The following is a 26627-nucleotide window of genomic DNA, read 5'->3' as shown; positions in this document are numbered from 1 at the left end:
AAGCAACTACATTCTAGATTGACTGAAGTCAAAGGGACAACAGATCTAACCAAACATACAGACAATTACAGTGATATATTGAGAGCATGAATAACACTCTTGAAATAGAAAAGAGCAGATTATGAAAGTAACTCCAGTGATGTTACACATGTCTGTCTTTTTCTGTACTCTTACTACAGAGTATTGGTTTATGACATGAGGAAATGCTCTTTGGGTGAAGTGGGTGGCTCTTAAAAGAGCCTTTGGGGTGTTCAGTTGAGAGCAGGTTTACTTGGAGCTGGTGTACTTGGTCACAGCCTTGGTTCCCTCAGACACGGCGTGCTTGGCCAGCTCACCGGGCAGCAGCAGGCGGACAGCGGTCTGGATCTCCCTGGAGGTGATGGTTGAACGCTTGTTGTAGTGAGCCAGACGGGAGGCTTCACCAGCAATGCGCTCAAAGATATCACTCACAAAAGAGTTCATGATACCCATGGCCTTGGAGGAAATACCGGTGTCAGGGTGGACCTGCTTGAGGACCTTGTACACGTAGATGGCATAGCTCTCCTTTCTCTTGCCTCTCCTCTTCCTGTTGCCCTTGCTGACAGCCTTCGTCACGCCTTTCTTCGTACCCTTCTTGGGCGCAGTCTTTGGTTGTTCAGGCATCCTTCCTTGTTCGTACTTGCAGCTACGAATGAGCTGAGTAGGGAGGAGTGACTCTCTTTATACAGGTTTCATGCAAACGCAGCTGTGTAGTCCCCTGCCTGTGATTGGCTGAGCTAGTCATGCAAGTTCAGCTTGTTGTATGAGTCATATCCGCATTGCCAACTGCACTGAGTTTTATGGTGCAGGAGTGAGAGACAGAGAGGCAGATGTTTGTAATACTGCATTTCAGTTCCACGGATCCCCAGTGGGCTGTGATCAAACCTTCTTCAAATATTAAGATCCCTGTATGTTAAAGCAAGGGTTCCTCCAAATGTTTTAAACAAATCAACATGGAGGTCTGTGATACAAATGCCACAAAAGTGTCTTCTAGGGTGCTAAGCCTAATTTCTGACTAAAGCTGTGCAATTTGAGCATATTTCTGATCCAATTTTTGAGCCCCACGACTCTCGTTAGAATAGGAACAAATTTCAGCTTTGTCAGCTGCTCCCAAACGGCCGTCGGACGTTTGGATTTGTTTCTGACACGTCAGAAATTTTGGGTGGCCCGCTGTCAGGCTCTCACACAGTGGAAGCAGAGTCACGGGTTGATTTCCTGGGGTCAGTTCCTTTTTTTCTCTTTGCACCTTTGTGAAGCTGGAAACAAGAGTGTCTGAAATTGCCACTGGCTTTACATCGTAGACAATGTACTCAAACAGTAGGAGCTGGAGAACAATATTTCGATAATCGTACAGTGCCCAGTTTAAGTCAGTTAAGGGGAGGTGGATAGAAGAACCTTATGACTAAATTTTTAACATTTGATCGAATACTAAATCTATGGAAGCCCATTTCCACCAGTGTACCTTCTGATAATGACTTAACGGATCATTTGTTTTCATCACATTGGTGACGGTGAAATGGGTTTCCATACAACGAAACAGAGACAACCTTGGCACTGTTTGACACTGATGAAATTTTCTTTGCAAGTTCAAGTGATGTGAGGTCTTTGTTGTTGGAGAGGTGGTAGCTCTTAGCAAACGGTTGTCTCAAGGTTAGTTGTTCTATTTCATATAGGCTTCGCCTTCGAAGAACCGTCGCTGTTGGGTTTATCCCCATGCACACACAAGATTTTCTTTCGTACCACTGTACACTGTGTACACTTTTCTCAGGTCTACATCCAGAGTATATAACACCTGCGTGACCCGAGCTCTGCTCCCAGTTAAGCCAGCTTTTTCTTCAGCTTTCTCCAGTGGGGCCCACAGTTTAGAGGGTTACACCTATACACATAGAATCTGGGGTTACAATACGTAACCTGCGTTCTCTCATCTGTGACTCATGAGCCAGTGTGGAGACGTTTATGCTTAACACGTTGTTTGTTGCAGTATTCTTCGAAATGCCAGAGGGCGTGTAGACTCACATCTTTTCCCCATCGCCGCACAAAAACTGCATGTCAAGCAAAATGACTCCTCTAAAACAGCGGGCAGGAAATAAAAACACAGAATAGAAAACTTTTTACTTACCTTTTTAACTTTTCAAAAATCTGGTGCACAGCGCCGCAAAAGAAAATCTACTCAAGCTGCCATCTTGGTCAAGCCTCTAACGACTGATGAAAGTATATATAGTTATAGAGATAATGCATTAACCACTGTCAGATATAAATTTATAGACATGCCCTCTTCATGTAAAGTATTTTTTTACACAGCTCAATATTCAAGTTTACAGAAATATAACTAATGTAACATCAATTTGCCTTGTAAAAAGTGTATTCCACAACTGAAAGCCCACCCAAGTGGCTTAACAGGGCTGTGCAGTACATGTGGGTATACAATTAAGTTTTATTTTGCTTGTTGCAAATAAATATTTTACTAGCAAGGACCACATCATCAATATGTATTGAATTGATTTATTTATAATTAAAATGTTAAGCATTGTGAATAGGTAAATCTTGATCTTCACAGAATATGGAAGTGAAGGAGGAGGTGCGTTTGAAGTGCGGTGACTCTGTGCCAAAGACTCAAAAACATTTCATAAAAGCTTCATTACCAAAGGAGAGAGACGTAACATCAGTGACAAAAGGACAGTTCACAGTAGGTCTTTAATTGAATACACAAAAAGATAAATATAAACAAAAGACAAGATTTGCAGCACACCAGTCATGTTATACTGCTCAGTGTGATCCTTACATTTTATACATTGTGACATTTGCAACAAAAGAGGAATTTCCAAATGTATTTTGTTAACAGTTTACTACCTAAAGCAATCATACAAGAACAAAGTCCATTTATACATCACATGGTAAGACAAAATAATCAAAATCAGGTCTATTGTCAAGTACCAATAATTAATAGCAAGTACTTTAGGTTAATAAACATTAACAGAAGATTGGAAAAAATAAAAGTGCACACAACAGTTTGTAGAACAGTGTTGTTCCATGGCTTATCTGTCTTCATGAAGTAATTTCCATCTGCAGAACAAGAGATCTAAAGATTTTAAAGGCAAATGAATATTCCTTATCAACTGTAGTTAATATTCTTGTATTTGTAGATTATGACAGTAGGTGGCGCACTTGCCAGATAAAACACCTGCAGAATATTAACCATGAGCACTGAACAGTAAAATTAAATCACCATTATTTTGATCCTCATGATACAGAAGGAATTGCACATAACCAACTCGTTCAGCTAAATGAACTCCTCACAAGCTTTTTCTATATCATAAAGTATAACAGGATAAACTCTTCAGATGAAGTGGGTGGCTCTTAAAAGAGCCTTTGTGTTTCAGAATCAGATGAGGATCAGGTTTAACCTCCGAAGCCGTACAGGGTGCGACCCTGTCTCTTCAGAGCGTACACCACGTCCATGGCGGTGACCGTCTTCCTCTTTGCGTGCTCGGTGTAGGTGACGGCATCACGGATGACGTTCTCCAGGAACACCTTGAGAACCCCGCGGGTCTCTTCATAAATCAGACCAGAAATACGCTTCACACCACCACGGCGAGCCAGACGGCGGATTGCGGGTTTAGTGATTCCCTGGATGTTATCGCGAAGAACCTTACGGTGACGCTTAGCGCCTCCTTTTCCGAGTCCTTTACCTCCCTTACCTCTGCCAGACATTTTCCTTCTTGTCTCGTGTGAGTCAGATGTGATCACTGCCCTCGAGACGCTCTCAATTTATAGTGTGTCTACGGACGTGTTAGAAAGCAGATGTCGCAAGTTTCGATGGGTGGTGGCAAACTGCGCTACTTCCTGCTTTGTTTCCTGGGTGAAGTCAGCTGACAAATGTTAAGTTAAATGAAAAGTAAACTAACGGACATGATTCAGCAACAGTCTTTTCTATATGGAGCTTCTTATTAGACCTACTTCATAGTTCATAGTCTTTATAACACGACTTACAACAAGTATTGTTTAAAAAACAGCTAATGTCCCTTTTTTTTAAATATTTGTTAGGTACTTGAGATTGAAGGTTTAATTGAAAACCTTTTAATCAACCTCTTTGTAGTTTCTGAATATCTTCCTTAAGCACGTGTCAGGAGGAAAATTCCCCAGCTCTATTATTATATTACTGTTTTACAATTACAACTAACTATTGATTTGTAAACTGGATTAAATAGTGTTTGGCATTAATGGATACAGACACTTTATGTGTATATGTACGTATTGTGTATTACAGAATGATTTTACTGCAATGTTGATCAAGGTGTGTGACTTTATATATAAAGTTAAATTAAATATCTCCCATTACGTTTGTGTGACATTTATGTTTAAGTCAGTTTTTGGATGATGTTGAATTGTGCTTTTTAGATGATGCTGGATTCATGTGCTGGAATGTTTGGTTTGTTGTTAGTTAATGTGTTTATGAACAACAATCCAATTATGGACATACAAATGACCAGACACGAAAATAAGATGTTCATTAAATACAGTCCACAGCATTTCAGAGTGAAATATTTTTTACTCCGCTACACACAGCTGTAGTTACTGTTAGTTGTGTTCTTAAAATAAGATACTGACTTGACTAAATAAAACCTGTATAGTTAATATAAAAAGTTAATTTAACCAAGTAAGTTCATCTATACTTTGTTTTCATTTTAACCTGGAAAGTCATACAAATTGTAACATTTCACTCTAATACAAATCCATGAAAGGCTCTGGTGCTCAACTTTTATTCAAGAGAGCCTGAGTTTTAGTTTGACAAAATTTAAATCTCTCTTGGACATTTTTTAATGACAGCATATGAAAAGCATTCAATTACATGTTTAAATATCAATAGGAATAAAACTCTTTGGGTGAAGTGGGTGGCTCTGAAAAGAGCCTTTGTGTTGTTTGGTTGAGAACAGGTTTACTTGGAGCTGGTGTACTTGGTCACAGCCTTGGTTCCCTCAGACACAGCGTGCTTGGCCAGCTCACCAGGCAGCAGGAGGCGGACAGCGGTCTGGATCTCCCTGGAGCTGATGGTGGAGCGCTTGTTGTAAAGAGCCAGACGGGAGGCTTCACCGGCGATGCGCTCAAAGATATCACTCACAAAAGAGTTCATGATACCCATGGCCTTGGAGGAAATACCGGTGTCAGGGTGGACCTGCTTGAGGACCTTGTACACGTAGATGGCATAGCTCTCCTTCCTGGGTCTCCTTCTCTTCCTGCTGTTCTTAGCGCCGCTCTTAGACGCGGCTTTCTTGGAGCCTTTTCTCGCTGCTTTAGGTGCATCGGGCATCTTTATTCTCGTTTGAAATAACTTCAACACATAATCGTTAATGTTCGTGGGTGGTATTATTTAGTTTGTTCTATGCAAAGTTTGCTGCGCTGTTACTCGCACAGGATTGGCTGAGTTTCCGTTCAGGGAGTGAAAGAGGACCGTTGCAACCGTTTGCAAGATAAGGAATTGAAAGAGAGAAAAAAAAAACGGGTAGGATCAGTGAAATTTAAGAGCGGGTACAGAAACGGGTTAAAAACGTAATTAATTAGATCTGTCCACCACCCACCCAAATAATAATAATGATCCACGTGAAACAACAGTGTCAAGCTGAATTGGGGAACAACCAGGAAAGTAAAAACTACAAACTAAAAGGCAGTGTATATGGTGGTTAAGGCTCTGCAGAGCTATGGAGAAATATTATTAATTAAAGGCAAAACAAGAAATGACCCCTATTAAAATATTATACAGAAATACAGATAAACTGGGGTGGTTTTGAGCTCTTGTGTCTCTGACTTGATAATACTGAGATAAACTAAAAGGGTTCGGTATACAGATTTGTTACGTAACATGAAAAACAGACAGTACTCCCACAGATCTTGTGGTATGCAGCAATGCAAAAGTACATATTATGAAGAGCTTGTCGACTTTACAGAAATTGTCCTCACATTTAATTTGTGATGTTTAATTATTTATTGATGTGTATGTTATATTCTTTTGGATTATTATTTATGTTTATTTGTTTTTATTGGATCATTGATTTTTTAAATACTTTATTAAAGTAAAGAGGGGAGAATTTACATGGATACAAAATAATATGAAACAGACAAATTCAATAATATATCATAAAAATAATACAACATCATCAAATGTCAACAATACTACATAATTGAATTAGCAAAAATACAGTGTATACACTTAAATTGTTATCAAGTGCCAAGGTTTTAGTCTCTTTTTTTTTTGCTGGATGCCAGCTCATACAAACTCAGGTGTTTAATTAAAACATCCAACTCAAACTGGTTCTTAATAATGACTGTGACATCATCAGGGTAAGCCATAGCTTTAACATTACAGAAATTTCCAACATGAATACCAGAAATAAGAGGATCACAGTTAATCATTTTAATTCAGGGGCTTATTGCCAAAACATATAAATCAGCGCTCAGTGGGCAGCCCTGTTTGACTCCTCTCTCAACACAGAAAGGGTCTGTTAAAAAGCCATTCACATTAACATGGACACTTGATTTTATATACAGACATTTAACCATATGGATAAAGGCTTTTGGGAAGCCACAAGCTTCCATCACTGATCATAAATAATCTCTTGAGAAGATAGAAGGCCAGCATTCGAATGTAAGCATTTTAGAAGACGCTAACATTTGCCTGGCTGCTAAAGCAACAATACATGTAAAACACATTTTCACAGTTAGCTAAGTCAAATTCACATGTCACTGAATACAGTCATTAAACTAATTCAATCTCACAATGCCTTGTTCCCATGGGGCGCTGTCATTTATGGCTCCTGCTCTGCATCCTCCTGCATGTTGATGCTTGAAATTCTTAATTAAAACAAACAAATACTGCCAAATTGGTGGCTCAAAAATGGGACTTTTTTTTTTTCTGCAGCCATACTAGTCTTCTAGTGTATGAGAGGCATAAGATATGAATAAATATTAACCCTTGGTGTTTTTCAAGTGTAACATTTAAGGACAAGGACAAGAATAAGGCTATTTCTAGTTTATTTTTTCATTTTTGCCTTTGTTTAATAAGTACTACTTCACAGGCCTACAAGTAACTTTTATAATTTGCGTTTTTCGCTGTCAAATTAACTCAAGTACAAACTATCTTCTTTTGTTTTTTCCACACCAGTAAAGAGACACTTTTTTTCAATAACTCAGTACAAACAATGTAAAGGTACATTCAGCATCAAATAAAGAAAGAAGCAATGAAAAGGAAAACACAGCATGGAGACTATCACATAGCTGGGGATAATGAAAACACAGATGAAACAAAGTAAATTAAAGAAAGGGGAAAAATGGATAAAATATATAAAGAAAAATTGTGAGAGTGTGACAGAAATGTCAGTGAAAAACATCAAAGTGGCCACAGACATTAATGGTTTTGATAGCTTTATTGTTTTCTGAGGACTCAGTTAAAGATATACAGATTAAATTTAACATTTAAGAATATACAAAGAGCAATATTAGATTAATAAGAAAGAAGTATTAGCATCTTTTTTCACGTCTGTGGTCTAATAATAAATTATTTATGTCTTTACACACATTTACATGTGTAAAACTTACAAGACCAAAATAAATGAGAGCACGTTTCGGGATGTAAGTCTTAGAAAGACCTATTTACATTTGTTCGAGGTTACTTTACCAGTAAATAGACACGTGATGAACGCTGATCTTTCATGTGACGTTTGCTTTTAGACATCCGCTCTGGAGGATTGGTTAGTTTTAAATTCTTTTATCCTATAGTTGATCAGCTACAGCGCGCGCTGCACCGATCAGCGCTGACGTCACTGGAGAGTTTCTATATAAAGCTACGGCTCTCATGCAGTTGGTATTCAGTCTTTACCTGTGAACGCAGATAAACCTTAGAAACTGCAATGGCCAGAACCAAGCAAACAGCCCGTAAATCTACCGGAGGAAAAGCTCCACGGAAGCAGCTGGCAACCAAGGCTGCCCGTAAGAGCGCCCCGGCCACCGGAGGAGTGAAGAAGCCCCACCGTTACAGGCCTGGTACCGTGGCTCTGAGAGAGATCCGTCGCTACCAAAAGTCCACTGAGCTGCTGATCCGCAAGCTGCCCTTCCAGCGCCTGGTCAGGGAGATCGCGCAGGATTTCAAGACCGACCTGCGCTTCCAGAGCTCTGCTGTCATGGCTCTGCAGGAGGCCAGCGAGGCTTACCTGGTCGGTCTGTTCGAGGACACCAACCTGTGCGCCATCCACGCAAAGAGGGTTACCATCATGCCCAAAGACATCCAGCTGGCCCGCCGCATCCGTGGAGAGAGGGCTTAAATACTGACCTGAGATCTGTTTACACCAACAAAACAACGGCTCTTTTAAGAGCCACATACATACTCTGACAGAGCAGTTTGTCCTTTAACTTATTGCTATAATTCTAGAAAACTACTAAAATTCTGGGATAAAATCATACATTCAAATGACACTTACTTACTTACATTTTATAGCAAAACTCGTTGAAGATCATGTTTTGGGACCGTTTGATGACTTGAGTATTTCAGACATTTTAAGGCCTTGAATGCCACTTTAATGGTAAAACTACGCCTGTAGTGTTACATCATACCAGTAGAAGACAAAAATTAATATCCACATTAAAAATAAATGATTAACAAACTGAATTATAATTGCTCAAGACAAAAAACAACACCCTAAGCATACCATATACCGTACCCTCACACATAGATTAAACAGTAGGAGCCTCACAAGTTGTAGAAAGATGATATACAAATATTAGACGTGTTGTTGGCGATTATTACGTTTGAAGGTCTCTGAAATACTTCAGTTTTAGTTATTTTTTTTAGACTACTCACCTCTAGATGAATATTGGGGAATGTCGCACGTAATTTCACAAAGGAAATTAACTCTTAAATCAGTAGTGAGTGGCTCTTATAAACACTGTTTGTTTAAGCCGCGTGACTTCGTGTCACGTTTGAGAAACGGGGGCGCTGTGGGCACTACGATCGTCCAATCAGCATAGAGCTTACCTGTAGCGCTTCCGCTTTGCGCTATGAGGGTTTGTTAGAATAAAACACGGTAGTTCAAAGTGATTTTTGCGGTACTATTTTTATATAAGATCGTATTACTTAAAAATGAAATACACAGTCACATCAAAGTAAAATGGATTCTTGATGGTAAAAAAAATAAATAAAATGCTTCCTTTCTTTAAAGAGAATTAATGACCCTCTGTTGCCACCCTCAGGAATGTTACAGTAACAGCAAACAAGCTGGTTTATCAAAAGTCAGCAACTGTAATGAACAGTACCTACGTATTTAGTGGTCAATATATGTTCCGTCTACTTTGTATGTTTACTTCACATATTTGAACAAACAATTGTGTGTAGGTTAGATAAAAATAAATAATAAACAAACTTTTGATCTGTCCAAAATGCTGCATTTGAGTATTTCACAGTTTAGATCTGGACAAATATGATGCCAAAATTCAGAACCATTTGGATCCCATCTCAGATGTGGATTTCATGTACTGACAATTAGCTGGTGTTTTGGATATGATAACCAAGATTTTTTATCAAACTGCATGTAATTAAAAAGATTTAAAGCCCTGCAAAATAACTTTGGCCCACTCTTGACAACACACTGCTGTAAATGCAAGTGTAACAAAATACAGATAAAACATTTTTCAAAGCATGTAAACATTGCAACTTCTTTGTACCAAACCATCTAACATACTGTATGTTGTTGTTGTTTGTGGCCATAAAATAGAAAAGCAGAGACAATTGAAATGCAGGATCAAAACAAGGATTTGTGCTTGGTGTTCATTTAGGCAACATCAACAATTATAACATAATTTCCCATAAACATGTGTGCTAAATAACTTTTTCTAATTATTATAACAGCCCAGGAATAAAATATTTTGAAAAAAAAAATCAAAAAAAAATCTGCATTTATGATCTATTCTATACATTGTTACATATAATTTTGTACAGCCACTAAAGTGAATTCCTTCTCTGACATCACAATGAAATAAATATCACAAGTTACCAAAGTTTCTGCTGGGATGTGAAAAACTGAATTTTAAGCAGTCAGTCCATCAGGCAGTCAGTATTTTGACCATGCAGTGTGCACTTACTGCTTTTTTTTTTTTTTTTTTTTTTTTCTTTTTTTGGTAAAGTGGTCATTATTAAAGGTATTTTTTGTGTATACTTGTATACTGTGCAGTGTTTACTTACTGTTTTTATTATGTAAGGCACGTGCACTGATAAACCTGCTCACTTCATAAGGTAGTTATTGTGCTAAATTGTCATTTTGCTAAATTTGGTGTAACCATGTTTTAATTTTTTGTAAATGATTACTATCATTACACACCATCCCTTTATAAATCAAATAAACTAAATACTGATTTATGTGAAGAATTAATTATCTTCAAAAATAAAGGTTCATAATTTATGTAATGTTCTTTGTGTATTGTAGGTAAGTGTGTTATGAGCAATGATGTATGATTTCTGAGTGAGAATTGTCAGTTCTTGATTCCCTCTACTGGTCATTTTATAAAATACAATTTTCACTTTTGTTACATTCAAGTCTTAAGATTTAACAGATTTCATCATTACTTGTTTATTTTTCCAAATATCTTCATTGTTATAGTGAATATTTGGTTGTGCAAACAAACATAATTAAATCACACTTTTAATAAACATAAAAATAAGATTTGCAATTTAAGGAAATAAGTACATGTGGTCTTTATATAAATGCACAAAAAAAATAAATTTGCAGCACATCACTACCATTGTGCTACTCAGTGTCATCCACTACTTTAGTTTTATACTGGATTCATTGTGACATTTATGGAACAAAATAGGAATTTAGGTGTTTTTTGATAAACGAAGGGAACGTTTACCACCTAAAGCAATCATACCTATTAATACATCACATAACAAGAAATACAATAATCACAAGTTAAGTGCCAGGTAGGTTTACCAAAATGATGAATTAATAGCAAATACAAGTCAAGGATAGAATAGGATAGAAAATTGCCACTAAGACAAGGAAAAATACAATATAGTTGTACTAAAAAATGAATACAATACTGTTTACATGAAAGGGCTGTAAAGTTGTGCAGAAATGTGCACAAGTTTGCACCATTAAAACAATGAAATGTGCAAGTTGGAAATTTGAAAATAATACAGAGTAGCAATTGGGACAAATGTCACTGAATCTCCTCTGAGGCATAATTATTTTTGTATTCTTAAATTTAAAATAAATAGATACAAAAAATAAAAATAAAAATAAAAAATACACATGTAGCCCTAGAATTTCATGTATCACTCTTTTTTTTGTCTTCCCTCATAATACATTTCTTAGTGTGAATAGTGCACCTGCTGTTGGTGACAGTTAACAGGAATATGCTCTGTTAGGATGATGTGGGTGGCTCTTAAAAGAGCCTTTGGTTTAATGAAACTGATGACAGCTTACTTTTTGGCTGCAGTCTTCTTGGTCTTTGACGCAGCGGCCTTCTTTGCGGGGGGTTTCGGAGCTACACGCTTCTTGGATGGCTTCGGGGCAGCCTTCTTGGTGGTCTTGCTGGAGGCTTTCTTGGGACCAGCGGTTGCTTTTTTGGTTGCCGCAGTCTTCTTAGCCTTGGTCGGGGTCTTTTTGCTGGCTGCTGGCTTCTTCGCTGGCTTGGGCTTTTTAACTGCTGGTTTCTTCGCTGCCAGTGACTTGGCTTTGGGAGGGGCTTTCTTGCCGGTCTTCTTAGCTACTTTGGTCGGAGCGACTTTTGCCAGCTTGAAGGATCCAGATGCCCCGGTCCCCTTGGCCTGGACCAGGGTCCCATTTGCCACCAACTTCCTGATAGCGGTGTTGACACGGGCCTTATTCTTCTCCACGTCGTAGCCTCCAGCACCCACAGACCTTTTGATGGCCGGCGCAGACATACCGCCCCGCTCCTTGGACTCGCTCACAGCCTTGACGATGAGCTCGTTGACGCTGGGGCCGGCCCTCCTCGGCTTATTGGTGGGGGCCTTCTTCTTGGCCGGTTTAGTTGGTTTAGCCGGAGCGGCCGCGGAGGCGGCGGCTGGCGCTGGAGCTGGAGCAACTTCTGCCATTGTTTCTTCAATTTTCACTTCTTTCAAGTCCGAGTAAACGGTTTGACAGTTCAGCGTAAGGGGCTGCACTTAAACACATCATGAGAACCGTAGAGAATCAACTCAGCTCGTGTTTCCTCTGTGCAGCCTGACTGTCGGCTCACTTGTGTTTTCTCTTCATCAATAAATCACTCAAAACTAACCGTGGAAGCAATGCCGAGGGCTGACAGTTAAAAGATCGATAGTGGACTCGTGTCTCTTCGCATTGAACTCATGCTGAGCTCTGATTCTTTCTGTATTTTGTTCAGAGAGCCTCCAAACCTCACACATTCAGCGCCGCGACAGGCACCGCTCAGCGACTATTCTCACTCATTTCTCTCCTAGAATGTTTTAAAATGCACCAGAGCTCCATCAAAACACGTTTTCCAGCTAGTCCACAAGTATGTTCAGAGACTAGAAGTAAAAACAACCATGTGTTGATGATCAGTTTTTAATAAATTGAAGTTATTCTGGTCGCAGCAAACACACTGATGATCGCCGAGGTGACACACTTCCTATTAGTCCTCTTTTTGACTAACATCGATCCTCCTAACAACAAAATGATCACTTTGACAAACTGTAGTACTGTCGAAGTCATTAAACGAGAGTTAATAAAACAGCTATTATATTTTCATTAGTTTGTCTTTTTTATATATAAATTCGTTTTTTAACTTTTGTTTTCAATTCAGTTTAGTTTGAGGTAGTTTGTGTTGTGGGTTTGCTCGTTTCTGTTTAATTTATTGTCTGAAAATATTAAGTTTTAGATTGTTTTAGTTTTTATTAGTTTTCTGAACTAGTTTGAGTTCTTTATTGTAAAATGAGGGATATTTATCAAAGGTGAATTGAATACATCCACGTACAAGACAATCACGTGTTCTGAAAGGAAATTTACTCCTTTTTGACATCCTCATCTCGATTTCATCTGCACACTTTCACCCCATGATTGTTATTTTGTCAACTTTGACTAATTTGACAAGTTTATGGTGCTGCTGTTTTCCTTCTTTAATAAAACAAACTTCAAGTAACCAGCCATAACCTTAACAAGTGCCAAAATTGTCATGAATTGTCTTTGGCAATTGAATTAGCTACACACAAGTTCAAAAAAAAAGAAAAAAGCAGTCAATAGCAGTTCTTTTCTAAAATAAATAAAAAATAATAAGAGAATAATTAAACATTTAATATCATGTATGTCATCATAGTACAGTACTGAAACTTTTATTGCAGTCTCTTTTAAGTAAACATTATCATTCATTTGCTGTTTGTATTTTTCTAAAAACTAACTCTAAAATTTTTATTTTTATGTCAAAGAACTATCTTTCCTTTTTCTTCATTTCTTTACACAAAGGTTTTAGTTTAGTTTTAGTTCACTATAATAACTGGAAGAAGTTAATGACTTCATCTTCAGAAATGCTAAATGAGTTAAAGACGAAGAAGAGCCACACATGGCTCTGATTACTGCATGGAGATTTTATTATACAACAGTTTAATATTGGACTGGATTTTTAAACATAGATAAAACAGCAACATTACATTGCTCAGGAGGTCTGGTGTATATTGCAAGTTATGGTTTTTAATTTAAAGGGATGGTTCACTCTCATGCCAGTTATGGGTTGTGTTTATTTTGTTAATCTGCAAAAAACTGCTGGAGTTTCACAGGAAACAGTGTTGCAGAATCTCCCAAACAATGTAAGTGAAAGGTGACCAGTTTTCAAACTTAAAAAACAAAACAAAAACAAAAAAAAATCTTTGTTTGCCTCCATACTGTTCATCTGGAATAAGTCTCCTAAAGTCCCAGCATGCTGTTTGTCCAAGCTAAGGACCTGCAGTTATCTACATGGTGTACAGCACACTGGGGCTTTAGGAGAAATTGATTACTCCAAACAAGCAGTAATGAAGCATTTTATGTTTTCCTGTGAAACTCTAGCTGTTTTTTGTGGACTTACAAACTAAACCTGACCTTCAGCTTGAATGAGGATGGGTAGATAATGACTGAAATTTCATTTTTGGATGAACTTCCCCTTTAAACTATAACTCAATCATATAACTATAGACTGTTGGAGGAAAATATGCATGACCTTTTTTAGTTGATCAGTTTCATGTGCATAGTTCACTGACCTCTGGAGATCTTTGGTTAATATCAGCATCTTCCCTGGAACATACTGGACTAGACCACATTAGTCAGTCTGGATATAGTAAACTAGTAACAGTTGTCACAGCACGGACAATATACTTATATATAAAAATGAAGGTGTTGAAAATGCACACAAACAGAACTTTGACATTCACTTTACCAGTTTGTGAGAATATACTATAATAAACCAGACAGGCTGCCCCTGTGTAGGTGGAGCCTGTGCTTAATGTAGAGGGCATTAGTCCTCTGCAGTGACCTGTGTTTAATGCCATACCCTCACTGTCTTTCCACTTTCCTGTGTCCTTTTTTCAGAGATAATCTATGTAGTTACAACACCTAGTGGAGTATAAGTAGATAATAAAAGATTTAACCCCCTTACAAGCAGCAAAAAAGAATAAAGCATTTCAAGCATCCTTTACACAGTACAGATTTTGAGAAATACACCCACTGGAGACCACCACTCAGTTGAGTGAAAAAGAGCAAAAAGCACAAATGTCTGAATTCCAGTATCTCATAATGCTATTTAATGTCTTTAGCCAAAACTGTTCCATCAAGGGGGTTTTACCAGCGTAGAAACTAAAGAAATTGTCTCAAACGGTTTTTACTACATATTATTCATAATCAGCCCCATAAATAAAGTCACTTACCAATACCTGCACATTTACTACAATTTTAAACAAAAGAAAAAAAGAAAAGAAAGAACAGTGTAGAACAGTGTTGTTCCATGGCTTATCTGTCTTCATGAAGTAATTTCCATCTGCAGAACAAGAGATCTAGAGATTTTTAAGGTAAATAAATATTCCTTATTAACTGTAGTTAATTCTTTTACTTCTAGGTTATGACAGTAGGTGGCGCACTTGCCAGATAACACCTGCAGAATATTAACCATGAGCACTGAACAGTAAAATTAAATCACCATAATTTTGATCCTCATGATACAGAAGGCATTGCACATAACCAACTCGTTCAGCTAAATGAACTCCTCACAAGCTTTTTCTATATCATAAAATATAACAGGATAAACTCTTCAGATGAAGTGGGTGGCTCTTAAAAGAGCCTTTGTGTTTCCGAATCAGATGAGGATCAGGTTTAACCTCCGAAGCCGTACAGGGTGCGACCCTGTCTCTTCAGAGCGTACACCACGTCCATGGCGGTGACCGTCTTCCTCTTTGCGTGCTCGGTGTAGGTGACGGCATCACGGATCACGTTCTCCAGGAACACTTTGAGAACCCCGCGGGTCTCCTCGTAAATCAGACCAGAGATACGCTTCACACCACCACGGCGGGCCAGACGGCGGATTGCGGGTTTAGTGATTCCCTGGATGTTATCGCGAAGAACCTTACGGTGACGCTTAGCACCTCCCTTTCCGAGTCCTTTACCTCCCTTACCTCTGCCAGACATTCTGTTCGTTTCTTCTTTGAGTCAAGAATGATGACGACTGTAGAGACGCTCTGGATTTATGTCTCGTCTGCGGACGTACGAGAAGGCAGCTATAGCAAGTTTCGTTGGGTGGTACTTGCTACTTTGCTTCCTGGGTGAAGTCAGCTGAATGTTACATAAAACGTAAACTAAAAGATATAATTCAACAACAATTAAACAATCTGTCATCTTTATACGGAGCCACTTATGTGACTTTATATTTATATTTATATTTAATCTTTATATCACGATGTAGAACAAATGTTTAAAAGAGTTATTGAGGTATTGAGAGTGGAGCTTTAATTGACTACCTTTTTTAATACTGTTTATATATGTTAATATATTTAATACTGATATTCTGAATATCGTTCTAAAGCATGTAAAAGGAGGGGGAAAGTAACATATGACAGAAAAAACCCTCAGACTATATCTTATAATAAACTATGGGTTTATGAAGTGGATCAGTGCAGTGTTGTGGCTGTGCTTGTGCGTTTGTACACTTTTTATACTGTATTTCTGTTGTTGAATAAAGACTAGAAATTTACTGAAATGTTGATCAACGAGTGTTGTCTGTTCCCCTCACAAACTGCCAGAAAATAACCCTAGATATAAATTTCTCATGGAAAACGTGCTCTACCTACAGCCTTCAAATTCAAGAGCTTTTCACGACTTTCAATTTCAAGTTCATTTTCAAGTTTTCAAGCACCGTAAACTATGGTAGATTACACATTTATGTGCATACTTCTACACAATGACCATTTCACGTCACTGAATTGTGTTGTGTTATAAACAACCAAAATTAAGTTTCTTTTCATAGTAGCATTCAACATTAGGGTGACAAATGAGAGAAACTTCCATGTTTCAGAATGTAAGTAGACTTGTCATCCTCTTATAAACCTAGCTGAAATTATATCCAACTATTTAAAATAAAAAGTGAATTATTCAGTGTTAGATATCAGTTTAAAGTAATGCAAGTTGTGTATCTGAACACCACTAACCTTGAAAATACATTACAATTTGTTTAATGATTTCCAGCTCCTGTATGAATTTCAAACCTTTAAATATGACAAAATATTGGCATTAAGTTGAAATGGTGGGTGATCTTAGAACTGTAACAAACTACCAAGTTTCAAGTATATTAACAGTATAAAAACATGAGAAACTGCAATTGGACACTGCACAAATCTGTATTGCAAATAAATTTAATACACAGATTCATTATGTATTTTTATATATACACACACGTACAAAAATCAGGAAGAATAAAGCTCTTAGTTGAAGCAGTGGGTGGCTCTGAAAAGAGCCTTTGTGTTGTTTGGTTGAGAGCAGGTTTACTTGGAGCTGGTGTACTTGGTCACAGCCTTGGTGCCCTCAGACACGGCGTGCTTGGCCAGCTCACCAGGCAGCAGGAGGCGGACAGCGGTCTGAATCTCCCTGGAGGTGATGGTTGAACGCTTGTTGTAGTGAGCCAGACGGGAGGACTCACCAGCGATGCGCTCAAAGATGTCACTCACGAAAGAATTCATGATGCCCATCGCCTTGGAGGAAATGCCGGTGTCAGGGTGAACCTGCTTGAGGACCTTGTACACATAAATGGCATAGCTCTCCCTCCTTGGTCTCCTCTTCTTCCTGCTGCTCTTGGAGCCGCTTTTAGACGCGGCTTTCTTGGAGCCTTTTCTCGCTGCTTTAGGTGGGTCAGGCATTTCGTCTTCGCTTGAATTCGCTTCAACGTGTAATCAGTGTCGGTGTTGGGTGGTGTTATTTAGTTTCTTCTATGTAAATTGTGCTGCGCTGTTACTCGCACAGGATTGGCTGATTTTTTAAACGCGTTTAGGATGAGCCTGAGCGTGCGCCTTTCAAACAGCCGTTAAACCACAAAGCAAGAAGTGAAAGATGATCTTTGTAACTGCTCGCAACACGATGTCATGAGATGAATAGAAAGAAATGTGTGATTTTAAAAGTAGTGATTAATCAAAGATTGAAAAAAAAACTTCCTTGCAAATATCTTTCCTCCATTCAGCAAAATCATAACCCAACTAAATAAACAGTATCAACTCGATCTGGGGTAAAACGGGGAAGTCAGTAAGGGGAACTTATAAAAAGTCAAGGACAATGGTGGTTCAAGGTCTATAGAGCTTGATGACACATTATAAATGACTTTGAAAAACATAAACAAAACAAAAAATACTTGTTACCATTTTCAGAATTGCTCTGTGGAAAAAGGAAGAGGCAAAACAAATGATGAATATTACAAATTATTATACAGAGATTTCATTATTACTCAGTATCAACATTCACAAATAAACCAGGGTGATTTATGCAGCAAACTTAAATATAATAAAATATATGATTTTATGGGAGATTATTTTTGTTTTGTTTTCTATTTCAGTTTAATTTCCACTGTGAGTTTGCTTTTACTTTAATTTTTATTGCCTAGTTGTAGTTGGTCTATAGTTTATTAGTTTGGGGGCAAGGTTGAAGAACTATACAATCAGTATTAAAATGTGAACACTTTGTGAAGGCAGTTGACTTATGCAGGCATCTATCGGCACTAATGCTTCTTCGCATTTGTGTTGATGAATTTGACCAAATTTACAATGGCTAAAACTAGATAAGCCTGTTTCCTGAATGTTTTTATTTTATTTTACTGAAAGATGAAAACGTTTTAGCTTTCGTTTTTTTCTGAAGTTAAGTTTTCGTTTCAGGTAACTAAAAACGTTTTTTCACACATAGTATTAGTTTCGTTTTAGGTAACTACGAAAGGGACCTGTCTGCAGGGAAGATAGCGGACAAGGGCGCCGCCATAGCTCTACTGCATACCGGAAGGCATCACCGGAAGTTAGTCTTCTTCGTGTATCTTGTTACTTATTCGGCGCTCCATCTTTACGGGTACTCTTGTGGGAGAGAGGAGAGATTACTGCACAATAATCTTGTTCAGTATTCAGGTTAATGTAATGAATCTACACACTCCGATACACTAGGAGGCGATATGCACCTTTCACGTTTATTTGTTATCTCGCAGAAGATAGAAGATGCTCATGAAAATAGGCTAAAGAAGACGATTAAATTTCTCTGCGTCATGTTGCCACGGTGAGTCATGTTCACTTAAAATGGTCATCAGCCGATTATTCTGAGAAACATTGTTTTTATATGTATTTCTAGCTAGCTAGCAAGCTAATTCCAATGGGTGTGGTCTGCTAGCGACGTTAGCATGTGGTTGCTGTCAAACACAATATGAGCTTCGCACATACAGGATAAATATATATATATGTAGAGAGAAGTGAATGTGATCATTTTCTAACCGACGTTTGTAAAGGTTAATGGGATTTGCGTTGTCTATCGACACGACGTTACCTTAACTGACGTTTGCTATTAGCTCGGATGCAAAAGTTTCGTTTTGATACCAAACTCCATTTATAAATTAGTCAATTTTAAGTTTACAAAACTGTACAAACGTCACAATGATCAATTAAATACTTCACCTTAATAGTCAATAGGTTTTCTTAAACTCGGCATGTACACTATGTACTACAATACTTGTTAAATGTATTTTTACGTAAAATATTGTTTGCTTGCTATTCATCTCTTCTGTCTCTGACCACTAAAATAACACACCAAATTGGCTGGAGTTCAGTGTGTGTAGGCCCTACAGGGTTTTTCTGCCTGCTGTGTTTTGTTTTCTTTGCTGGATCTATGCTCAGCATTGAATGCGTTGAATCAACTGATCTTTACATTGTGAGTGCTATTTTAAACATTTTGTTGCTTGACAGTCCTGTTAATATTTTAACACTGTCATTTTCAAGCAAATTAAATAACAGGGGTACATAATAAATCACTCATTTTATTAGCATCACACAGCAGTTGGGTCAAACATATGTGTGTACTGATAGGAATTTCCACATATCTCCACATTTACTGTGTGTAGAAGCCTGGTGGTTAAAGCCAGTACCATGTCACCTTGTTGCTCTTCATCTCCGCATATTCCTATCAGTCTCTACACTGTTTATTGCTTCAAATAAAGGTGAAAATCCCCCGAAAAATCTATAAAGTCAACATCAAGAACAATGACCTTCATGAGGCTTTTGCTGTGTCATTGCCTTAGCTGCAGATTAAAGGGATAGTTCGTATTATATGAATTGGGGTTGTATAAGGTACTTCTCTATAGTCACTGTATTACCTACAGTAGATGGGGGTCGACACACCTACAGTTTGGAAAAGGAGCAGGAGTACAAGTGTAGGAAGCAAAGAAATGTACTGCTATGGACAAGGTCAGCATCAAAACAATTATTTACTGATGGGAACCCACCCATGTGTTAGTAATTTAAAAGTTAAAAGTAATTTTACCTCACAGTACGTGAGAGTTGTTAGAATATATCAATAGTAGAAAAAAAAAGTCTCAATATGGTATCAGACTGTGACAATATATACTGTGATATTACATGATTAATTATTGTATTTCATTATTTTTATTTTATAAAAGGTCTGCTGCATTGTTTTTTGTTTTGCTGAATCTGAACTAACTTTTTAAAGTCACAAGTATAAACAGCGGTAGACCAGGAACTCTTGTGTAACAAATTACCAATTATTACAAAATTACTGTTTTTGCCAGAGGAGCCTAATTGCTAGTTGGAGAGAGCAATATTTGGCTTAAATACCAGTGGTTTCCTATCAGAAAAGACTGTCTGAAAGCAAGTTGAAGTGGTGAAATTATTATGAATATAGTGTACACAATTGATAGTTATTTGTTTAGGTGTTTAAAATAATTTAAAAAAAAAATGGTGCTGACCATGTCCACAGCAGTACATTGTTTTGCTTCTCACACCGGTACTAAAAAATCACATTTTGATTTCTCAGATGCTGCAGTTTAACATTCAGTGAGCTGCTGTGTCCTGTAGAAATCAAGTGTTTGCCACCAGAGGTCATTGCAGAGTCAGACATCATCTTGAGTCACAGAGAAATCCAGCACACTGGGATTTAAATATAGACTTTGTATTCTGAACTTGTCATTAACTGGCGTGGATAGACTGTTCAGCTCTGACTCCTCTCTTCTTCTCTGCAGCCTGATATGGATGAAGTGAACTTTGTCTGTCTTGCTGTTGGGAGATGTTTGGACGCCTGCTGCCTGCTGCTCGACCTGCTCGTCAGGACGTTCAGCTGGCTGCTTCGCCTCTTGTCTGGCATGGGTGCTTCCCTGCACAATGCACTGGTCGTCCTGAGTGGATCCACTTTAGTTGAATACTGGAACTTTGCTGTTTTCTCCTTCCTCACTGCCAGTGAAGCCGTCTCCAGTGCTGCATGTGGAGCACTGCACATTGTGGATGGCTGGCTGCAGACATTGGGAGGCGTGTTTGAGAGTTTCAAGATGGTGGGACACCTTTTCTGTCATGTGGCATGGCGTGTCAAGGATGTGCTGCACCGTGGGCTCCTTTCAGGGAGCTGCATCCTGCGTCAGACGTGCGAAGGTGTCTGCATCGTGCTCAGTCTCATTTTCTATTTTGTCAACACTGTGGTCAACGTCATCCTCATCAGCACACAGAACTGTTTGTCTGTGCTGGCGGGCGTCTGGGAAGTAGTGGCTGACCCGGTGCACAAAGTGGTCGACCTGGCTCTGACTCTGCTCACCTTCCTGTACAGCTGTCTCGTCGGCGCCTCTGTGCTGCTGTGGACACCCTGCCAGCTGCTGCTGGACTTGCTGGGAGCACTGGGTCGCATCTTCACTGTTTTCATGGTCGACTCACATGGCGTCCTCATTACAGCAGCCATCATCACCGTGGCTTTGCTATTACTGAATCCCCGGGTTAATGCCCTCGCCGGTCAGCTGAGCCTTCATTTCGTCAACGCTCTGCCAGGAGCTCGTGGTGTACAGACGATACTGGAACAAGCTCTGGCCAATCAGGAGGTCCGTACCAGGACAGCACAGGACGTGATTACGACAAGGCTCCAGCACACTGACACTTTAATCGCTGAGACAGACCTGAGGCCAGCGAATGAGCCAAGTCAGCCGGACTCTCAGCAGGATGACGAGTCAGAGATCAGCAGCAGGACAAGTGCGTCCCAGCTAAACTTGACTCCGGTGGATGGTGGCAGCCCTCAGAGTGATGGCGAGCTGCTCAGCCTGCTGAAGGAGCAGGAGGAGAGGAAGAAGTGTGTCATCTGTCAGGACCTGAGTAAGACTGTGCTGCTGCTGCCCTGCCGTCACCTCTGTCTCTGCCGACACTGCGCCGACATACTGACCCAACACCGACACATCCAGCAGCGCTGCTGTCCGCTCTGCCGGCAGCCAATCACACAGACCATGGACGTCTTCCTCTGAGAGCAGCGGTGACATCAACTCCAAACTGAAGCACACAACAGAAAAATTGCTTTTTCTCTAAATGTATTAATTATGAGCAGGTTTCAGCGTCAAACTTCATACTGCGTGAACTGTCTGTACAATCGAGTATCGCTAAGTGCCAACTACTGGTGTTTTATTTATTAAGGGTGCTCTGATCGATCGGCCACACCGATCATTATCAGCCAGTATTCATTCTATATATTTTGATTGGAGGTGTCTGTAAAGACCAATCAGAGGAGCCAATCATATGATGTGGTGGCCAGGGTCTGAAATTAACACCTACCAAACAACAAATGCGGGTAAGTTTTCTGTTTGGTCAGTACATTTGAAGAATAGTTAAATCAGTAATAAGTAATGCTACACAATAATTAGAAGGCTTCAAACAGACAAACACTTTATCATGATCTGTGATCATGATCACTTGAAGTCCTAATCAGAGCACCCTTATTATTTATTCTTTGTTCCAGTATTTTCTAATCGCAACCAGGAAACTTTTGTAACTTTACTGAACAGTATTTGTGCACCCTGGTGTTTATTCTTGAAACTTGACATTATAAATAAATGTGTCTTAATTCTGTTTGCCATTAACTTTGAGATGCCAAAATAACAAAGAAGCTCCTGAAGCTCTTGAATCTCTTGATACGTAAGAAGTGTGGACGCTCATTTCATAACACTTGGCTGCTGATTGTTAACACTGGTTTTGTGCCAAAGACTTCACAGTTGCTATAGTTGTTTTTGTACTTATGTAAGTTATTTATATTTTGAACATTTATTTAAAAAAGAAATATAAAACTTAATAAATATATCAGACTGAATATCTGCTATGGATGTTGGACTTTGTCTTTTCATTAATTAAAAACTTTAGTTTGATAGTTTAGCAGTTTAATAATTCCTTCAAAAATTCAGAAGCAGTGTCTCTTTCCAGAGTAATAACCAGGTTCCTCAAGATAATCCACAGACCTTGTTGTGAGCAGTTTTATGTACTATTGTCTTTCTACAGAACTACACTCGACAACTCACCAAGCAGAAGGAAGCGTGGATCTACTCTTGCCTTGTGACAGCACAGATTTTATTTATTTGGATTCATTTTCACATCCGGCCACTTCAAAGCAAGAGGTTTTGGGGGTGTATCAAAGCCTTTTTTTTAATACCTACACATATCCTTAGAAAAAATAGGTTAGTATTCATTTTCTGTGGTATTGTTATCACATTTAAACAGGGACTAGGTATCAGACACAGTCTTAGTCATCTGCAGGCACTTTTTTACAATTAAAAAAAAAAAAATCAGGTGGAAATACAAACCCTCCAATTAAATGTGTTAATTCTATTTCTCAGTGCCATGAGCTTTTCCAGTGATTCTGACTACTGAGGGGGAAAAAAAAAACTTAATACTGTTACCTTTCAAAGGAGACCAAGACCACGCATGTACTCCAGATGGTTAAAGAGCAGCTCTCGGTTTACTTGGGTATAATTTGCATAAGCTTTTTATGCTTAAAATTGTGCATTAAATTTCTGCATTAAATGTGCAAACTCAATTTGTGGCAAAGTTAAGAGTTATCACTTCAATATTTCTTGTCATGGGTTTAAATAAGGTTGGAGAAAAATAATTATATTAAAAGGGAGGGAAGGTTGATTTTGCAATTACACAAACAGCAGCAGTGGAGATAAAGCAGATCAACAAAACACAAAGGTTAATGGTTTTTGAGAATTATACTGATATATTTCTTTTAAACAATCAAGAAATAATGAATATATGTAATTAATATATATATATGTTTAATGTACTGGTTACATGAGTCTATCATGCAGCTTACATAGATTAGTTACAAATTTACAGTTACAACGGTTATAGACAGTTAGACAACTGAGATGGAGTTTTTTTTAGTCAGCGGAACTGATTTCTGGGAGATTCATGAAGTTCTCAGAGACACTTTGTGTTTCCGTCATTACGGTGACGCTCCTCACGGTCAGTTTAGTTTTTGACAAACAAGCTGCAACAAGAGCTCTGTCAGCAAGACACCCGTTAAGCACTGTTCATGTGAGTGCTGGGGGATTTCGTTCAGGCTCCGGGTCTCTGTGTACTCAGGCCTCTCTTCACTGGGGGTTAGGGTTGGATAAAGTACCTTGCTCTTACACTTGAAGGGTAATTCTGTTTAAAACCCAGATCTAAGTACTAAAAATTATGAACCCACATATCAATGCTAAAAGTGAGTTGTGAACACAGATATAAGCCTTAAAAATGGAAAAGAGCCCAGATCTAAGTGCTAAAAATGATTATGAACCCATATAATATAAGGGCTAAAAATTAAAGAACACAGATATCAATCCTAAAACTGGTAAAGAACATAATCAACAGTAAAAACTTAAAAACACAGATGTAAGTGCTAAAAATGGTTGAGAACCCAAATATCAATGTTAGAAATGGTTAAGAACCCAGATATTAACGCGAAAAATGGCTAAGAAGCCACGTATCAACACTAAAATTGGTTAAGATCCCAGATATCAATAGTAAAAATGGTTTAAAAAAAACACATTGTCAACACTGAAAACATTTGAGAACCCAGATATCAATGCTAAAAATTGTTAAGAGCCCTGATATAAGTGCTAATAATTGTTAAGCACCAATATGTCAACTCAGATATCAACGCTAAAAAGGGTGTTAGGTCTCTAATCTCAACGAGAAGCAGCACGAGGCTGATTAGTGATCAATATTTGTCTATAAGAGGTGATCAGATCATGTCGGCTCATTAGCTCTGTTTGTTGTACAAAGTGCTGGACCCGGTCAATCAGAAGTAACTGAATCACTTAATGTGTGCTGACCACAAACACGCACACAGAGCAGTGGGTGTGTCCAGGTGGTGGTGATGAGAGTATAAATCAAGAGGAGGCCTGCTCTGCCTCACACCAACCAGCTCTCAGCTGCTCTGCTCCCGCTCCTCATCTTCATCACAGAGACACCTTGTCCATCTCCTCCTCCTCCTCCGACTCTGCAGGTGAGTTGTTCACTTCCTCCTCCACTGCTCGTCTATCTACACCTCCATCTCCTCCTCTTCTTCTGACTCTACAGGTGAGTTGTTCCCCTAATCTTCCTCCACTGTCCTTCCATCTACTTGTTCTCATTTTTTGTTCCTTCTTGTCGATCAGAACATGGAATTGAATGCACACCAATTAATCAAGATCAAGTTATATTAGAAATAAGACAATCTTGCGTTGCTGTTGGTTGTTTGTTTACCTGAGAGGACTCACACGTTTGTTTTTACACTGTAAAATATCCTTATCAGTGTGTGTTATGGTGAATTTTCTGAACTAATTTATGGAGAGACTCTACAGGCAAATGCACTGGTCAATTTTGAGGTTTTGATCTATTTCTCTTCTACATCATGTCTTCTTTCAGACTAGTTGAAAAAGTTTTTTTTTGTTTTTTTTTTTTAGTTCAGATTTCTGTTCTGGAAATCTCTATGCAAATTAGCACATATTTAATCAGAAAAAGACCCTTTTGTAGATTTAAACATAAAATTTCAGAAAACTCTCAATACAAAATATAATTTTCTTAATACAAGTAATCAACTGGGAAGTGAATTTTTTACCCTCAATATTCAGATTTCTTTTCTGTAAATTGTAAAACGCGAAATGGAAAGAGCAAATTAGATCATATTTGATTAGAATATACATCATTTTGCATATTTGACACAACATTTCAGAAAACAAAATTACAAAAATCTTAATTTAAGTAATCAATTGGGGAAGTTTCATGGTGATATCTAAACTTTTAACCTATTTACCTGTAATGTCTGAATATCAGCTGATATAAAAAAAAATGCGTGTCTGTATTCAGCTCTCCTCCAGCATGGCGGCTCTGTGGCTCCAGTCTGTCTCTCTGCTGGTCTTACTGGTTGTATCGTGGCCGGGCTCCCAGGCCGTCGCTCCCCCACAGCACCTGTGTGGCTCTCACCTGGTCGACGCCCTGTACCTGGTCTGTGGGGACAGAGGCTTCTTCTACAACCCCAAGAGAGACGTCGACCCTCTGATGGGTGAGATCACCAACTTGAAAACTGCACAGCATCACTAAACGGTCTTGAGTCAATGCCAGAGTTACATCTGCCTGTTTGTCCCGTCAGGTTTCCTGCCTCCAAAGGCGGGTGGAGCTGCAGCCGCAGGTGGTGACAACGAGGTGCCTGAGTACGCCTTCAAGGACCAGATGGAGATGCTGGTGAGGCGAGGCATCGTGGAGCAGTGCTGCCACAGACCCTGCAACATCTTTGACCTGCAGAACTACTGCAACTGAACACTGCTTGGCCTGGCTTCGGTTAGCCTTATCTAGCTTAGCATTGCTTCGCTTCTTGGCTAACTGAGCCTGAACCCCACCACCCCACCCCACCCTTGCATCAGGAGAGTGGCAGTGCTGTCGTCTCTCTGAAACACCAACTGCTGTCAAATGAAGCGCTGAGAAATGGATGAAACTATTTTTCCTAGAAAATAAAGTTTTGTGAATTGAGAGATTACTGAGTGTTCACTGATGCTCTGACTATTTATTACTGTATTTACTGTCATAAGTTAAAGTTATTGACTAAAATCAAAATGAGGACATCTTCCATGTTTTATGAATC

General features: G+C 38.8%; 8 protein-coding genes and 1 pseudogene across 8 annotated transcripts; 3 read left to right on the top strand and 6 right to left on the bottom strand.

The window, feature by feature from the left end:
* Window positions 1-223: 223 nt before the first annotated feature.
* LOC146319374 (histone H2B 1/2-like) lies at window positions 224-655 on the bottom strand. The gene has a single exon (XM_084729979.1). It carries the CDS (start codon window positions 640-642, stop codon window positions 268-270), a length of 375 nt encoding a protein of 124 aa, XP_084586105.1. The 5' UTR covers window positions 643-655; the 3' UTR covers window positions 224-267.
* A 2713-nt stretch (window positions 656-3368) lies between these two features.
* Window positions 3369-3735, bottom strand: LOC146319373 (histone H4). Its single transcript, XM_084729982.1, has one exon. It carries the CDS (start codon window positions 3727-3729, stop codon window positions 3418-3420), a length of 312 nt encoding a protein of 103 aa, XP_084586108.1. The 5' UTR covers window positions 3730-3735; the 3' UTR covers window positions 3369-3417.
* Window positions 3736-4910: 1175 nt separating this feature from the next.
* On the bottom strand, window positions 4911-5326 carry LOC146319372 (histone H2B 1/2-like). The gene has a single exon (XM_084729980.1). It carries the CDS (start codon window positions 5324-5326, stop codon window positions 4955-4957), a length of 372 nt encoding a protein of 123 aa, XP_084586106.1. The 3' UTR covers window positions 4911-4954.
* Window positions 5327-7517: 2191 nt separating this feature from the next.
* LOC146319371 (histone H3) lies at window positions 7518-8388 on the top strand. Its single transcript, XM_084729978.1, has one exon. The coding sequence runs from the start codon at window positions 7920-7922 to the stop codon at window positions 8328-8330; it is 411 nt and encodes a 136-aa protein (XP_084586104.1). The 5' UTR covers window positions 7518-7919; the 3' UTR covers window positions 8331-8388.
* A 2943-nt stretch (window positions 8389-11331) lies between these two features.
* LOC146319370 (histone H1 pseudogene) lies at window positions 11332-12296 on the bottom strand (annotated as a pseudogene).
* A 3008-nt stretch (window positions 12297-15304) lies between these two features.
* Window positions 15305-15668, bottom strand: LOC146319369 (histone H4). Its single transcript, XM_084729983.1, has one exon. The coding sequence runs from the start codon at window positions 15666-15668 to the stop codon at window positions 15357-15359; it is 312 nt and encodes a 103-aa protein (XP_084586109.1). The 3' UTR covers window positions 15305-15356.
* A 1249-nt stretch (window positions 15669-16917) lies between these two features.
* Window positions 16918-17429, bottom strand: LOC146319368 (histone H2B-like). The gene has a single exon (XM_084729984.1). The coding sequence runs from the start codon at window positions 17387-17389 to the stop codon at window positions 17018-17020; it is 372 nt and encodes a 123-aa protein (XP_084586110.1). The 5' UTR covers window positions 17390-17429; the 3' UTR covers window positions 16918-17017.
* A 1106-nt stretch (window positions 17430-18535) lies between these two features.
* Window positions 18536-22662, top strand: LOC146319367 (E3 ubiquitin-protein ligase RNF26-like). The gene is made up of 2 exons (XM_084729974.1): window positions 18536-18776; window positions 20746-22662. The coding sequence occupies exon 2, from the start codon at window positions 20752-20754 to the stop codon at window positions 21997-21999; it is 1248 nt and encodes a 415-aa protein (XP_084586100.1). The 5' UTR covers window positions 18536-18776; window positions 20746-20751; the 3' UTR covers window positions 22000-22662.
* Window positions 22663-24865: 2203 nt separating this feature from the next.
* ins (preproinsulin) lies at window positions 24866-26517 on the top strand. Its single transcript, XM_084729981.1, has 3 exons — window positions 24866-25013; window positions 25856-26051; window positions 26139-26517. The coding sequence occupies exons 2-3, from the start codon at window positions 25868-25870 to the stop codon at window positions 26303-26305; spliced, it is 351 nt and encodes a 116-aa protein (XP_084586107.1). The 5' UTR covers window positions 24866-25013; window positions 25856-25867; the 3' UTR covers window positions 26306-26517.
* Window positions 26518-26627: the final 110 nt, after the last annotated feature.

The sequence above is a fragment of the Lutjanus erythropterus genome, chromosome 11, assembly GCF_056507025.1.
Source record: "Lutjanus erythropterus isolate fLutEry1 chromosome 11, fLutEry1.hap2, whole genome shotgun sequence".
Lineage (NCBI taxonomy): Eukaryota > Metazoa > Chordata > Actinopteri > Lutjaniformes > Lutjanidae > Lutjanus > Lutjanus erythropterus.
Note: the sequence above shows the minus strand (reverse complement) of the source record. Positions and strands in the feature narration are given on the sequence as shown.